Source organism: Chelon labrosus (assembly GCF_963514085.1).
Source record: "Chelon labrosus genome assembly, chromosome: 11".
Lineage (NCBI taxonomy): Eukaryota > Metazoa > Chordata > Actinopteri > Mugiliformes > Mugilidae > Chelon > Chelon labrosus.
In genome coordinates this window covers 23,104,300-23,121,478 of record NC_140344.1, presented here as the reverse complement: position 1 = coordinate 23,121,478, position 17,179 = coordinate 23,104,300, and the positions used below count along the sequence as shown (strand labels likewise).

General features: G+C 44.9%; 1 protein-coding gene across 3 annotated transcripts in view; it reads right to left on the bottom strand.

The window, feature by feature from the left end:
- The window catches only part of fgd4a (FYVE, RhoGEF and PH domain containing 4a), a 53,382-nt gene that overhangs the window by 6,829 nt on the left and 29,374 nt on the right, over positions 1-17,179 (bottom strand). The window contains exons 2-5 of one of the 3 annotated variants that reach the window (XM_084555531.1): positions 14,488-14,571; positions 4,931-5,083; positions 4,130-4,340; positions 1,285-1,708 (exon numbers count right to left, since the gene is read on the bottom strand). In XM_084555531.1, the coding sequence (XP_084411657.1) occupies positions 1,285-1,708; positions 4,130-4,340; positions 4,931-5,083; positions 14,488-14,571 (872 nt within the window). Of the gene's footprint in view, positions 1-1,284; positions 1,709-4,129; positions 4,341-4,930; positions 5,084-10,955; positions 11,158-11,845; positions 11,912-14,487; positions 14,572-17,179 lie in introns of those variants that run through there. The other 2 variants (XM_084555532.1, XM_084555533.1) reach the window with 2 other exon arrangements.

The following is a 17,179-nucleotide window of genomic DNA, read 5'->3' as shown; positions in this document are numbered from 1 at the left end:
TATTAGAAGCTTATTAAAACTGGTACATCACCATTGGAGACTGGTTTAATCTGGCTTGTGACACTTCCATTTATTTAAGACCTAATATATTTGTATATTGTTAAAGAAGGAGTCTATGAATGCCTGTCTTACTTCAACAATCATCTCACAAACCCTCACATTTATGTTGTAACCCACTGGACAGGAGCTGACGCCTCTAGGTGAAGTACTTTGTTGCATACAGAGCTCCACCTCGAGCTGTAACATGCAGCCGATTGTTGCATCAGTCATCTACCGATGCTACACATCCACCAACGTCACTGTCTGTGGAACACACGCTTTTACTTTTTTATTCTTTACCCATAGGAGAAGAAAACCAGTCTGCAGGAGACACTTCGACTTGTCACGGCAGGAAATGTCCAATTTAGAGCCCCAGTGATCCATGAAAGCCACGCATCATCAACAACAGAGGCGGCTCTAAATAGAATGCGGCCATGTTTAATAGCCCTGTGTCAAAATGTCAAGCATGATATCAGATCCACATTTCTGAGCAAAGTGTCAGCAGCAGAGTTGCATTGTGGGTATGACAAACAGGAAAAATGATGAGTAGAAGATATGTTATCTCTTGTTACGGTGTTATTAAAGTTAAATACACTCCAATAAGACGTGGAGTGCAATTAGTAAAGGGTTTCAGATTAGATCAGTAAAGTTCACCACCACGTTTTGATACGACATAACTCGCTCTCAGATCAAGAATACCACTAAAACAAGTAGGATTATCGAGCGCTTTGTGTGTGTGTGTATTTTAAACACTGCTTTTGTCTTTTCCTCTCCCATACCGCTGTGACTGTGTGGTGGTTTCCATCGCGGCAAAGATAGAGAGTGATCTGAACCTGAGATATTTATAATCTGTGGACAACAGCAGGCACCATAGTTTCCCACGGGGGAGGTTGCTGGGGCACAAACTCCACTGCTCAAATGCTTTGCATCTGTTGAGCCTTCGCGAGCGATATCTCCCCCCCGGGGTGCGCTCTCGCCGAATCCAATGAATGGAATATAGACACGCACATACTTCTGCATCCCTTGTAACTCTAGCCTTACAGTGTTACCCAGAGATGAAGTAGTTCAGATGATTTAATTGCCCTGAAAGCTGATACGATAAATGGGAGAACGTGGAGTGGAAGCGTCTAGCTAGCTATGTCAGGCTGTAAATATGTGACATACAGGGATGAAACTACACAGCACCTTTGGGTTCAAAGGTCAGAATAGTAAAAATGGAAAATGAATCAGACATTATGTACGTACCTTATGATCTGTGCTCCCTTCTTCGCTTTTGTGCTCACTTTCCGTTTTAGTCTCATCATCCTCATTCTCAGCTTGGCTTTCTGTATCAGTCCTGTCTGTATGCGGAGGTGAAAGATCATCGTCTTGCTCTTCGCTCCCCATATCGCCGTTCACAAGCTTGGCAGTCTCTGTCCTCACACTCTCATGGCTCTCCTCCTCTTTGTCCTCTTTGTCCTCTTTCTCCTTGTCCTTCTCCATCTGCACTAGCGACCCGTTAGCTGCCGGTTTGTGGGCATCCTGCGTTGCGGCCGGCACGGCGGATTGGTGGTTCTCCTGAGTCCTGCTCGCCTCCGTTTGCTTCTGGCAGGCGCGGTGAGCTGGGCTGCCGTTGGAAGCCTTGCTGGTATGTTTGAGCGGCGAGCTGTCTCTCTTGTTCTCTGTGTTGCTAGAGGAACAGAAGAAACGACAAAGGAGGAAGTGGGTCAGCTTGACAAGAGCGCAGACACAGTTAACTAACAACCTTCCATAAATCATTAGAGGTAAAAAACATAATAAAAAAAAGGGGGGAAAGGATTACAGGAGGCTCTTAAGTTGCTCCGCCGACTGGGATACTACCGTCTAGTGTGAAACACAACTGTAAGCAGAGCGGTTTTTGCACATGAGTGTGAGAGTTAAAAATAAATCTGCGGAGATGCACAAACTTCCTGCTGTCTTATGAGGCTGCCGAGAGCTGCAGAGGAAGTGTAAGAGGCGCAAAGAAGGAATGGAAGGTACAGTAATGAGGAGGACAGGAGGAATAGCAGGAGTACAAGACTACTCCCAAGAGGTAGACTCTGTCCTACTTCCACACACACACGCACACATCGACCACCTGCTTTATATATTGTGCTGCAAGGTCGCTTTCACTCTTCGCTCGGACATGAATGGAATGGAAGAACTGTTTTGCACAACGCAATTTGAAATACAGCGCAGGAATGGAAGCTCGATTAACGCAGCAAACAAAACACACATGCACTCCGTCACATTGTCAGCGTGCAGCTGCCCTACATCCTGTACCAGCAGTCAGTGCAGCTGTTTCCCTGTAAGTGACCCTGCGGACCCCGAGCAGCAACAGTAGCCACTGCTTCTCAGTTTCAGCTCATCTCTGTTCTGTTTTCAAACCGCCCACGGTTCATGCAAAATTGCATTGAAAGTCTAGCACGTCCTGCAGGTCCTATATATGTAATCTCAACATTTACTAATGCAAACAACAGAAAAAAAGGACATCTGTTAAGCCTGAGCAGCTTTCTCTATGGCTTTGAATGTTGTTGGTCGGTTGAAACAGGAAGTATGTATAAATAGAGGAACAACAACCGGCTGGCGAAACACTCCATAGATGAATCAGGTCTCGCCACCTGAGGTATGTTAGCTTGAAACAATACATTTTCGCCTCTCAGTGGGAGACGGAACAATTAGCCGGAGACAAACAATATTAAACGGTGTCTTTAGTAAAACACTTCACTTTGTAGGTGCCCGCAGAGAAACAGCCCGTGAGCCCATGACTGAGTTTTTGAAACCGGGCCGAACCAGACGGGAATTAAGAACAGCTTCACTCGCCGTGTGGTTGTCTAGGTGCCTTTAAGGCAGCCGTGAGCCATGCGAACCAGATTAGTATATTAGCAGGCTAATTCTGTTTCTCAGAAGCTGCGGGCCTTTTCTCTTCGTTCCTTTCCAGAGCCACTAGAGGGATAATCCCCGGAGCCCAGCAGAGTTTGAATGAAAAAGATGCACCAGGTCACTCTGATTAACCTCATTTCACACTTTAAATTGCGATGAAAGGTGCAAAAGAAAGCCTGGAATCCCGGTTAAGATTTGGCACTTTTCAGAGTTGAGATCAGATCCTGCAGGAGTTACAAACTGGGAAATTTAAGTGGGCTGCTACTGCCGCGGCAGATTTAATATTTTTCTTTTGGGTACAGCCGTGTGAGCAGCTCTGACAAGGGCGCCATTGTTCGCGGCCTCTCGCCACTTTTAAAGGACCTCCAGCCTCACAGAGACAAGGCCACGGCGAAAACTTTCATAAACTGTAACAAAACACAACGCACAAAAAAAAAAAAAGGGGGGACACAGATACAGATCAGGATCGGTGAGCTTTGCGGAAACTTCTCACTTGATCCTACATTAGAAGCAGACAACTCAGCTTTCTGACCACCACGCAGTAGGGGTACTTAAATCACAGTGTAACCAGTTAACCAGTAAAACAAGATAAGAAACCACTATCAAATTACAGATTCTTGAGTTGAGAGCAGAGTTAGCCGAAAAGGTCCTACCTCACTCTCCGGGGTTTCATTTCGCAGCACAGAGCGCTGTCCCACGACTCAATGAGGACCCGTGTTTCCCCTCGCCTGTACAAATCCCCTTTCATCCCGTCACTAACGCTTGGCTCGTCAGGCACGGACTAATCTCCACTAGCTTTCTCTCTCTCTTTCTCTCTCTCTGTCTCTCTCTCTACAGCTCTCCTCTAAGGTACAATCAATGAGTCAAGGCTGAAGACTTTTAATCGAGAGACTTCTGCTTTTCATCCCTGAAATAGCCGGGGAACGAGACGTTAGGAAAGGCGCCGTTTTCCGTCACTGTGATTACGACAGCCGCGCTGAAATGTTTCATTACAAAAGCAATGACGTAACACGGAGGAAGAACCAAATCAGTGACGCCAAAAACTATACAGATATTGCTTTGAATCCGGCAGCATTTCCAAGGTGACAGTGATGCTGAAGCCAACTCTTCTGAATGATATCATAGAAGAGAATTTCTTCCACATATGACATTCCTTACACATCAGGGAAGAGACAAACATACACCAGCAAAGAGTTCGCACAGCCCTTACCTGCTCTCCTCAAAGCGGCTGATCAGGTGTGAGACTTTGGAGCTTATCTCCCGGGGTCTCTCCCGATTCACGGCCCCTGTTTTTCCCACTCCGCCACCTCCTCCTCCTCCTCCCTCCTCCATTGTGAGTTTAAGTGGTTTCTTCTGGGTGGTGCCAAGCGGGGACGAGAGCTCCGTCAATGGGCTCTGGAGGTGCAGCGGCTTTGGCGGCACTGCAGAGGAAAAAAGACAAAACGAAGTATGAGCAAATACCTTGAGCGCAGATAAACGGCCTCGGCGATTCAGGTGAAATGTCACTGCAGTCTTAACTTGGAGCTGAAGGGGGCAGCACATCCCAGCTCACACCACTCTCAGGACATGGAGGTGTAATCCTAAGAGTATCAAACGCACTGTCCACCTCATCACAGTCACTCTGCACATTTTTTTGTTTCCACAAATCACAGATTTACAGTAGAATTTCCTGATTGATTTATAACAGGAGAAATAATGGAGGCTCTGTTCTTATCTGTGGAGAATGATTTATCGAATGATAACAGAGAAACAACTCTCAGGGTTCACTGATCCCTGGCCAACTTACATAACTCTTTTTAACTGTTTAACGGACATGTGCACAGCCACATGTTGAGCTCCTCAGGCTCTGGCTCTGCATTGCTTTTCTGGAAAATAACACAGTAAAAGTATGTAAAGCAAACAAGAAGTCACTCTGAGATCGAACAATAAGTTTGCGTGTGTCAATACGCCGTCCCAACCCCGCCCGTCCCGCAGCGTGTGACTGAATTTGTCAAGACATGTTATTACACACCTTGTGGTTTGGACTGCAGCGTACGCCTGCAGCCAGGGACTCTTCCATTGACCTCTCCCTTGCTCCTGTCAGGCGTCCCTCTGCCCGCCCGATTCAGACACGCCTGCACACTGGGCGAGATGCTGCGTTCACAAGCCGGGCTGCTGCCTAGAGCTGAAGGACACAGAGACAAAGAGAGAACATCCATTATGAGAAGATCAATTACAGATTCAAAAGCCCTTTTTTTCACAAAGAAGAGAGAGTGGACATGCAGTTTGCATCACTATGAATATTACTCATATGCCTATTTGTGCATGTTACTGTACATTATAAATATAACCTACAAATATTGCAGCAGCAGCTCAGATGTGACTGAGGCACAGCTAAAATCTTCCCTTCAACCTTTCTCCAAGGCTTCAGAGATTCTGCTGAACTTCTGCCCCTTATTACAAAACATTTTGCACTTTCACATGTTTGTCGATGAATCATGCAGGGATGGCAATATATTGCACATCAGAGAAACACCGCCGTCGTCACAGGATAACCGCTGGAGCCCACTGTTTCCAAAGATAACACCTGCCACGTCGAAGAAGATGCGTGCACGCTTTATTTACACTCGCTTTCCACGGTAATGCTGTCAGTGACCCGTAATATCTGGGGCTGGCGTCGCAGTCAGAATGAAAACAATCAATAGATGTAAAGTAAAATGTCATCAGAGGCTTCGCTGCGAAGCTGACGAGCCATCACACTTCACCAGAAGTGTCGGCATTTCCAGACGCATCACAGAGATAATTCCAACCACATCCCTGTGAACGCGATTATGACGAACAGCTGAAGAGCAAATATAAGAGAATGTCAGCCACTTGGGTTGATTATCTGGTTAACGATCCAGCTGATGATGAGGCACCGGAGAGACTCCTACCCAACCAGCTGGCCACAGATGGCGCATCGTCAGTGTTTAGAGAGCGTAGACGGGTTGATCTTTAAAGGCAGACGACGCAGACTGGCAGTGTTTACAACAGCCTGAACCTACCCCTGTTTGACCTCACGGCACACACACGCACACAGCCCCGCAAAGAGCAGCCTAGTAAGGCAAATGCCTATATAAGGAGCAACACTGGCAAGAGAGTGTATACGTTATATATACGATACCATTATTTTACAAGCAATTAGTCCATTAGTTTCCATTTAAGGTAGTGATTTAAACAGGTGTGTGTGTGTGTGTGATTTAACAAAAGGCACCAAGAAAATCAATGCTGACCCTAACCCTAACTGGAACGAATGAAATCTATTCCAGTAGACGCAGAGTGAAACTTAACGGACACACACATGCACTTCTGTAAGAAAAAAAAAAAGAAAGAAAAGAAAGTCTATTTTTGTGTCTGTTCTGGTTTTCTGTCATAAAGTGTCTGCTAGTACTGAAAGCGAAATGCCGCCTTCGTCCGTTTGACACACGGCCGTGATAAAATGGAAAGAGAGGTTTTCCACCCGCGTGCCATAAATCACTGAGTAGGGGGTCTTAATTTCTTGATAGACTCGGCCTCTTCTTTTCTAAAAATAGATCCGCACTTTGGGGGGGAAGAAGGAGGAGAGCATGGTCGTGCGGACAAACGTCACATCGGACGATTTGGCGAGCTGAAATTAGACGATGAACTGACAAGCAGACTGACGTAAAACTATGTGATACTGTTGAGTAACTAAAGTGATTTTTCAAGCAAAAACGCATCCTGATTTTTGAAATTTTTCACTTAAAGAATATTTTCTTGCATTTAATTGAATAAAAGTTTCAGCTGATAATGAAAATAATTGTTATTTGCAGCCCAAAAACATAACAATGCCTGCCACTGGAGTGAAAAATGTATTTACTATGCATATGATATACTACTGACTGCATGCCAAAACGTCATGTGGAGCCCCATATTTTATTTTTCCTAGAGTGATCTTTATCTTCCCAATCGTAAAACAGAAAGAGAAAAAAAAGAAACAAACCACCACAGAATCACAGAGTCACAGTTTCTATTTTTACAGCCTGACCGTAATTAAAGGCAACAGCTCGAGCGACTGTCTGACTGGAAACGGTCCCACGCCGCGTTTGGGAAAGCAGACTTTCTAAACACGGCCCCGAAAATTACCAATCAATTACGAGGCCGGCCTCAGGAATTTCTCTTGATTAGGTGCTTGGCTTCCCCTTATGACCACATAAAGAGGGCTCATAAAAAAGCATCCAGCAACAAGTTATGCATTTTATTATACGTATATGGCCTGAAATATAGCCTGAGAATTGGACTCCACATGTGGAAGATTGCAAGGGGGGCCCCCTCTGCACAGCCTGGCTCTGTCTCCAAGGATTGTTAGTTGCTATGTCAAACAGCAGTCTGACATAGCAACTGTAAATCACCTCTGCACTGTATGTTTTCGCATGAACCTGAGCGAGCAATACAGGTATTTTAAGTGTGAGAGATGTAAGCAAGGATGTAAGATGTAGAGATTATTTTTTCTTGGGCCAGCACGCAGCAATTCTTCTGTCAATTGTGCATAAAAAGATCAGATCGTCTGTCTTTGAGCTCTTATCGGAATCATTACGACAACGTAACGCAGTCAGCGCTGTTCCAGTAAAAACAGGAATAAACTCCACTTCCTTTCTCAGAACTCCAGTGCTCTGCAAGAAGCGCTTCTCCTGGTAACACACTCATTCTGGCACGTTCTCATTAAAATATTCTTGGCACAAGTGACAGACCGCCGCGTGGAGTAAATCAGAGGCGGCCAGACGCCACTCCGCAGAAACACTTTGATACTCGTTCTCCATCTGTGTGACAGGGATAGGAGCCCTGCTGTCTGGAGCTGAGACTTACTGATGTAAACAGAGGAGGAGGTTTCTGATGGACAAGGACCCAAAGCTCCGTATTCAGATGTGATGTCAGCAGTTACATGTTTTATATGCTTTTACTATACTTTCATTTTTTATTTATTTTTTAGAAACCGAAACGCTGCTGGAGCGCTGTTGCAGTCCCGGAAGCGAGGAGCCAACAAAGTCAAAATAAGATGCAACCTTTGCCTCTGTCCTTGAGGCAGGATGATGAGCCATGCAGCCATGGCAACCACCCCCTTTACCTTCTGAAGATGCAAAACATATTTCACTACAGACTGCGCTGAGCTCTCAATAAATCTGGAGTGGAGAGGCAGATGAAAAATACCCCCGCAAAGGTCAGGTGTACCAGTAGTAGTGTAGATGAGAAGTAGTGGGTGCAAACTTGTGCAAAAGTGCTGGTTTGCAAAGCAATGAGCATGTTTGATTACACGTGCATCCTCCCCTGCAATGATCTATTAGCAAGGACAGCTCATTTTCTCACCGTGTCTGACTCTATGTGAGTAAGAAAGAGTAAGGTCAAAACTGTTAGTAGTAAGGTAGTAGATAAAATCTCTTCAGTGCATTAACTGAACTCAGTAAATTATATGTGTGTGTGTTGTAAAGACCCCATCCCCAATGCAACCGTGCAGCTCTGACACATCACGGAAGAAAAGAAAGAAGGAAAGACGAGAGGCTAAAGAATGCACCATTTCAGAACAAAAATATATATATATATAGAAACAAAACTAAAACAACGCAATGTCCGAAAATAGTAAAGTATCCAAGCTAGTGGCTAAAACTGTCTGGCTCCGGGTACAGCAAGTTCTGCCAGCAGTCTGTTGGTCAAACACTCAAGTACAGGATAGACCGCCATAAAATGCTGAGCAATGGATGTGAAGTTCAGTATCTGCACCTCATGGGAATTTCACTAATTGCACCAACTGTGCTTTCAAGAACATTTATTATTTGGATAAGGCAACAAGAGTCTAATTTGTGTGCATACATATACATAAAATAATATACACACCACTTATAACAGAACTAGGTAATTTTGTCATTTTTCTTCTAATTGTCTCTTAAAGAATCCACAGAGTAGACGAGAAAGACAAGATCCGTTACGTGCACATATATATATATACAGTCAGGAACATTACCATTTAAGGCTAGGACAGACTTTGTTATTGTATTGAAATTGAAAATGGAGTTAACCTTCTCTTTTCTTACTGTGCTGTACATGGAAATGTTGAAGTGGTCTTCAGGAAGGGAAACTCTTTTTTTTTCTCGTATCATAATTTCTTTGTAAAGCTTAGGAGGAAACGGAGGGGATACTGTTGAAGCCCGAGGTGCAAAGTGCAGTTTGACCACAACAGCTGCACCTTCGATAAACTGCGAGGGTTGGGCACCTTTGAGTGTGCCTGTGTGTGTGCATGACGTAAAAGACGAATCAGTCAATTAGTCAACCTGCATGAGTCTTAACGTGACTACAGAGGCTACAGCCACACTTGTAGCTCAGCACTCTGTGTGGGTTCTCTCTGGGTACTCCAGCTTCCTCCTACCGCCCAAAGACATGCTTGTTAGGTTAACTGGTGAGTCTAAATTGGCTGTAGGTGTGAGTGAATGTGTGAATGATTGTCTCAAACTATAGCTGAGACTGATGGGAAAGTCTTTACTTTTTTTTTTTAGGCATCTGATCATGATCATAGGCCAAGGCGCTGAAAGAAATGATCTAAAACGAAGCTAAACTGAGACAAAGGCAGCTGGATCTGACTGAGGCTTCTCTTTCACGCGGACTTGGATGAGTGATATCATGTCTTTGAGAAATCTCAACCAGTTGCATTCGTTTAGCTTTGTTTGAGATATTCAGAGGCGTCAGTGAGCAAGACAGTGAACCCCAGTTGCACTGGTGTGTGAATGTGAGCGCAACTGTAGATGTGGCACGTCACTGTAAAGCACTTTAAGTACCAAAAGGTAGAAAAGCGCTATAGAAAGGCAAGCCCGTTCTCCATTTACCAGATATTGTAGTCTGGTTTACTGAGAATCTTCACAGACACACTGGACATTCTGAAACTGGACCAGAAGAAAGCACTGGCACAGTTTGGTGAACATCTAGGCCGAGAAAATCCATCACGACATTAGCTGCCAAGCTGTTTCACTCAAAACCACAATGTCAACGTCGAGCTAATGGCGGAAATACATTTGGAAAGGTCAATAGGATTCATCCTCTGGGAACCTTCACTGTCTGTTCATAATTTCATGGAAATGCATCAAGAAGTTGTTGAGCTGTTTCGGGCTAAGCCAAAGCGGCATCTCGAGAGCTGATCCCATGAATCACAACAGGAACATGCAGCTAATGGAGCAAAGCTGGACATTGTTTTGTATTACGAGGAAACACGCAGACTCAAAACCACCCATGTTTAACCACCCACTCAATCAAGTGAATACTTGAAATATTTCTACCACACGCTCACCACTTCTCCACGTTCCCGCAAGTCACCTGAAGGCAGTCCTGCTTGACCTGTCTGTTATGTATCCTTCTTCTTAGCGTTTCTGTCCCGCCCGCCCCTCTGGCGAAATACGTGCAGATACTGAGACGTTAGAGGAAAAAAAAACAAAACACACAAAAGGCACACCTGTCTTAGAGGCGCAGTGTGTGTTCCCACCCCGCCACCAACCAGCTCAGCACCAAGGCAAAGGAGTGTCTGACGCAGCTTGAAGCTTTGTCTCCTCGCCTCACGCCCTCCAAGGGTGAGACAGACAGAACACAGGGAATGTCTGAGAGGGGTCTTTGCAAATTCTGCTTTTTCTTACCAAACGCAGTGGCATTGGTAAAGAGCAAAGAGCAGGATAATGAGAGAGGGAAGCGGATACAAGAAACTGCCATTTCCAGAATAACCTCAGTCTTCCCTTTGCCAAAAAGCAGCTTGGAACTGCCACTACATGTTTGACAGTGTAAAAATATTAAGTGCAATGAGCTGTCCACACCTCGTTCTCTATGCAGGCTATTTATTGCATTAAATAGCATTGCAAAACTGTGTCATAAATCAACACTTAAAAGAGATTTTTCTAGCCATTGTCCAAGCGCGATCAGAAGATTCTTTAAAAATCAAACTCCACATGAGGAAAAAGAGAAAGAGAGAAGAGAAGAAGCGTAGAAATCAAATATTCTGTTGAGTTAAAAATCCCAGTGACTGAACTCACCCCGCGTTTGAGAAGAACAGGAAAAAAAACAAAACCTCAGTAAGTCACCAGCGTATCAGCGTACAACCGCGCGTGTCTCAGAAGAGTGCTAAGTTTAGGTTCCATGCAATCTTCCCATGCAGCACAAGACTCCTCCCTCCTCCCTCCACTCTCGCTCACTCACACACCCCTTATTTAAGTGGCTTTTGAGAAAAGAAAAAAAACAACAAAAACCACAGAGCCACATTTCTAGCGGTTCACAAATTTGCTGAAGGGATCTGCTGATACGGACTTTTAAAAGCTGGCAAATGTACAAGACGCACCGGTGAGAGACCACTCTTGCACTGCAAGAGCAATATCGTATAAATGAAGAGCAATAAACCCGATGCAATAATAAATTCACCTCTACATGCAGAGCCCGTGCAGGACCGTCATTATTAAAGCGTCCTCAGGCTTCCTCTGATCATTTCTTCTTTTTTTTGATTGTAAAAGTAACAAACGAATGAAGCAGGGTGTTGGCGTGAAACAGGATGACTTGCAGAGGACAGGCGCTAGAAGAGCACAGGGGTGACCTGTCCCTGCCCCCGTTATCAGGCAGTTAGTCAGATCAATGATTGACCAACTCCACAGCAAAGCAGCCTGCAGCGTTTCTCACCCATTCTGTTAGCTGTTAGTTAACATGTCAGCGTAAACCTCGCGGCAGCCACATTGTTATTTCACTGACTTTCCCCCCAAGCACATCACTGGTGCAAATATTTAAAGCAATAGAAACAAAAAAGTTAGAGCTAAAGCTCGGTGAGAAGTCCACAAAGAAACACAAGTTTGCATGAAAAGGAAACTATATGAAGAAAACCACATCAAAATGAAACAAAGGTCCAGAGGACAAGTTTATGAGCATAAACGAGATGTACCTTTAGCAGAAGTCTGTAGCGGGAACTGAAACTTCTCCATGTTCTGTATCAATTATGTGCTGCTGAGCTGCTCCCTCGCATCTGTGACAGTAGGGTAATAGCTCATCTACACTGAGCATCGCACTGAAAAGCCAAACCAAAACAGGAAGCCCCAGTTTGGCTACGTATATGATGTGACAAAAAAAAAGTTGTTAAAAAGTTTTTTTTTTTTTCCTTTATGTTCTCTGTGAGGTGTGCATGTGAGTGGTCATGCTCGAGTACATGCTCCTCCTTAGACACATGTGAAAAGTGCACACACTGTCAAACACCTGCGCGCTCGCAGATGTGCATTTCAGGTCAGCGCAGGAGGGAATGACAGTAAACCAGTCCGACCAGAGCAAAATTCCATTCACCAATTTTCCCCCCCTACATCACTTTTAGGATTCCAGCAGTTCGAACAAGGCTCAGCTCATGATCCGATTCGTTTAGCAACAGATAGACGAAACGACCAATTGTTTACGCGAAACCCACGGTTAAAAAAAAAACACCGAAGGGCTGCAGCGATGACCAAAACTGCACACTCATGCTCACACCTCGAATGTGTAACAATAAGTTCCTGCCGCCCGCTCTCTTGTGCAGATGTTTGCAGGCTTATTGTTTGCAGGGTTTCACTGGTATCTTAAAGCTCCAGCGGGATACTGTGTTGGTACTAAGCAGAGCTTTCCTGGTGCACTTTAACCCGTTAACTGTCCCCAGTTGGTGGTGGTTTGAAAAATATGTGGAACAACCAGCAATAGAGGTTCCTGTTGGTAATGTGCCTGTTGTCTTTATAGTTTTACCTGTGCCAGAGAAATGACTGGGAAAAAAACAATCTTTGCAGTTCCAAGTAGTCATTCTCTGTCCCTCTCTCTTGCCTGTGCTTCTTTATTTGTGTTTTATCCTCGTGTGGTACCATAGCACTGTTGGCTTGTTGGAAGACACGATGCCAGCGCCTTTGTGGCCTCTGAATTGGTGGAACACCCATAATCCTTGACTCTGTGTAGACGCCGGAGAGCTGCATAAGCGGCCACCAACGTAGTGCCACGAAATCAGCCTCGATTCAGTACAGACGGGACTTGGAAGAGTGATATTTGACTTTGGAACCAGGTCAAATATCAGGCCACGACACTCAGATACTACTTTTCTCAAAGTATTATATATATATATATATAAAAAAGAAAGTGATCTGAAAACTTGTCAATTTTTGCCCTCATTTGATTGTTTTACAATGTTTGATACGTAGTTAAGCTTCCTCATTCAAAAGCTGCTAGCCTTACCTGACCTCAAAAGTACTAATCTACAAGGAAGTATCTTTTCCTTTAATCTGTCTGTTGTGTTGTCACATCAGTACTTTCCTTGTCGTAACATCTTTGTCATTTAGTACAGGTATGCACACATACAAACACTAACACAGTGAAGTAGATATTCAACCAAGCTGCAGAGAGACAGTTTTAAATTGTGTGTCCTTTGTTTCTGTGCTCCGGATTTGTCGAAAGATGTTGTTTTCTTACAGTCATCTCCAAAAATGTCTGTAGGATCCTTACAGTTAAATGCTTTGCAGATGTAGTTAGAGTGGGAGCAAAAAAAAATGAAATAGTAAGACATCAAACCACACAGTTTCTAACCATTCTGTCGCCCTTCATCGCTCAAGATTACAGCGTATGGCTGTCTATCTGTCTATCTGCCCATCGTGCTGGCACATGCTGACCGTGTGCATGGTGAGGCAGCATGACAGACTAAGTGACAGATAACCATTACCGCCAGGCATGGAGGATTAGCCGTTTGTGTTCAACTACCCAGACTTTCTTCAGATTAACCCTGCCTCATCCTCTAATCCAAGGGCCAGAGTGAGATTAGAACCTCCGGGCTGTGTTTAACCAGAAACCACCGCAAAACTGGCGGGACAATGTGACGAGGAAGGGGACTGAGTTCAGGTCGGCGAAAACAGACGGGGGGAAATGCAGTTGACGAGACAAAGGCGAAAGCTGGAGGAAAACACAGAGTGAAACAGGCAGCAAAGGAGAAAAGGAGTGAAGGAAAAAGACAGAGTACGGAGAAGACAGATGAGAAGACAGATGGTGGAGGGAGGGGGGAAAGGATCGAGGGATTTACAGGGGAGAAAATTAGAGAAAGTGAAAAATAGGAAGACACAAGGGGGGCTGGAGGAAAACACCCATTCATCAAAAAGAAGGAGACCAGGAGCCACACACACACTGGTTTGATACAAAAATAGAGCAGAGGCGTGCAGCTTCCTTCTCTCCCCCCAGCATGGCAGAGAACTGCAGGAAGGAGTGTTTACAGTGCCCTTCACAGCATCATCCTGCATCATCTCCGTGCACATTAACGCCGATTTGCTCAGAAGAATGAGAAGATCTTGTTTTAGTCAAGCTTAGAAAGACACGGAAAGCGTGAAACTCCTGCAAGATGCTGATTTTGAAGGCAAATATGCACCAACCTCTTGCATCTAACGTGTACGTGACACACCTCACGAGATGAAGATAAGGTGGACACAAGCACAAATGCAGTTTAGTCAGAAAACCACAGGTAAATAACATGGACAATACAGACATGTATAAAGGAAGGAGGAAGAGAGTGGTGGAGCGAGTGGAAGCGGCGCTGCCTACCTCTGGAGTGTTCGAGTTTCACCGCCACGCAGGCGTCCTCAACGGCGCTCTTGGTTTTGCAGCAAGCCGCTTTGCTTTTCTTCTCTGCAAGAACAAAAACACAAGATTCTCCGTGTTAAATTACTGACACGCTTGCCGTGGAGTATGAGCGAACTACACGGAACAGAGGAATATTTGAATACGCTACACGCTTATGAGGCAGGAGCTTCGAGCAAGTTGTAGGCACCCCCCATGTTTTATTTAAGAGGGGCGCCAACTGAGTAGTTGAAAGTGTGCATAGAGGAATAAGAGACAGGCATTAAGCATGCCATAACATTTTATTTCTCCACAGGTTCTCTGACTTACACAGCAGCTGAGGCAATAAACTGGTCGTTCATTAGGCTGGAGGTATTCAGATTTCTAGCAAAAGCCAAAGCAAGAGCTTTGGAGCAGCCTTCTGGTAGCTGCATTTATCAAGATCTGGAGCAGACTTATGTTTGTTTTGAGAATGAAAAGGAATTAACCAGCCCTTGGAGATAGAACCCCTAATTAGTCTGTCTGTAATATGTAGGGCATCGTCTGCGGGGAGAGCTAACACTCTTTCAACACAGCCGTTTAATATGCACATAAAAGATTAAAGAGAAAATATCAACGGTTGTAAAAAACAATGATGGGCTCCTGAGCATTACTAAACCCCCAAACACACACACACACACACACACACACACACACACATATATATATATAACTCAGATACAATTAAACGGACTAGAGCGTGCACAAACACTCGCTCTGATCTAATCCAAAGCATCAAAAATGCTGAATGATCAGTGCAGTAGCTGACATGCAGCAACATGTGCAAGCGACACACGGAACCATAAACACAACAGCTGTGCTGCAGTACGAATTAATACTGAGCTGGCTTTGTTTTTTCACTCTCCGACACTGTGGCTGATAGACGATGAAGTAATGATGACAGCAACAACTTTCGTAACGCTTTCCCTCTTTTCTTTCTGGAGGGTTATTTCGAGAAAGCTAACACCACTTTTAGAAACTGCAGGTGCACATTAAGGCTGGATGATAATGGGTTAACGTACAGCACATCTACCGGCATCAGCATGTAGTGCAGGAGAAAGAAACTGCAGAGAAGCAAACTGCAGCACTCAATGTGACATTGTGTCTTTGCTCAGGTAGAAATGTTTTGCATATTTCCATTTGTGGTTATTAAGATTATTTAAAAGGTACAAAGGTTCAGGTACATTTGCTGTTAACTTCCTGCTATACTTCCTCAACAACAGTCCTCAGTGTGTGCGGGTGGAAAAAAATCTCCAGTCTCATTTCCCTGAGCACCGGTTCCCCCCAGGGCTGCGTCCTGAGTCCGCTGCTGTTTATGTTGATGACACATGACTGCTGCGCTAGGTCACCGCTAACCACATCGTGACGTTTCCAGATAACACGAAAGTAGTGGCCCTCATCAATACCAACAATGACCAGGCTTTACAGAGAGGAGGTGACACCTCTGGTGGACTGGTGTGGGACCAGCAACTTGATCCTGAATGTTGACAAAAACAAAAGAGATCATTGTGGACTTGAGGAAGAACCAGCCCAGCCACACTTCTCTCACCATCAACAACTCAGCAGTGGAGATCGTCAGCAGCACCAGGTTCCTGGGGGTGCAGATAACAGACTCCAAACACACTGGAACCCTTGTAAAGAGGGGCCAGCAGCATATGCAATTTCTGCGCCAGATGAGGAGCGTACACCTACCCGCTCCCATTCTCACCACCTTCTACAGAGGTACTACAGAGAGCATTCTGACCAGCTGCATCTCTGTCGGGTCAGGGGCCTGTAACGCCTCCGACTGGAAGTCCCTACAGAGGGTGGTGAGGACAGCGGAGAAAATCATCGGGACTTCTCTTCCTCCCATCCACAACACTGCGAAGAAACGCTGTCTGACAAGGGCTCAAAACATCACCTCAGACCCCTCCCACCCCCACCATGGACCGTTCTCGCTGCTGGTCTCTGGAAGGAGGTTCCGCAGCCTAAGGAGCAGAACAGCCAGGTTCAACAACAGTTTCTTTCCGCATGCTGTAAGACCGACGCATTATAATATTTACCCCCTCCACATCCACACACACCTACACATGACTGCTCCACTAAGCAGTGCACTACCTCTGTGCTGTATTGCCGTGAAATATTACCCTGTAATCTGACTGTGCAAACTATTATATCTTCCATTTATCTTTTTATACAAAAGTCTTTACATGTATCTTTATTCTGTTTTTGTATATATTGTTTCTGTCAGTATTCCTGCTGTGCGCTGAGCCAAATAAAATAAAGTTCGTCTAAGTCTGTTATCTACTTAATTTCTACAACTACTGGATTAATGGCTATGACATTTTGGAAAGACTACATACAACAATCAGCCACAACATTAAAACCACTGAAAGAAGTGAAGAACATTGACAAAACAATGTTCTGCTGGGAAACCACTGGACCTGGCATTCATTCGTGTGGATGTTACTTAGACATTTAGCACCCACCTAGACCAGACCAGGCACCCCCACCCCATAGCAATGACACTCCTTGATGGCAGCAGCCATCCCCAGAAGGATGCAGCCTGACACAGTTTAGGAACAACTCAAAAATCATGAAGAACAGCACAAGGTGTTGACCTGGCCTCCAGATTCACTAGATCCCAAACTAATCAAGT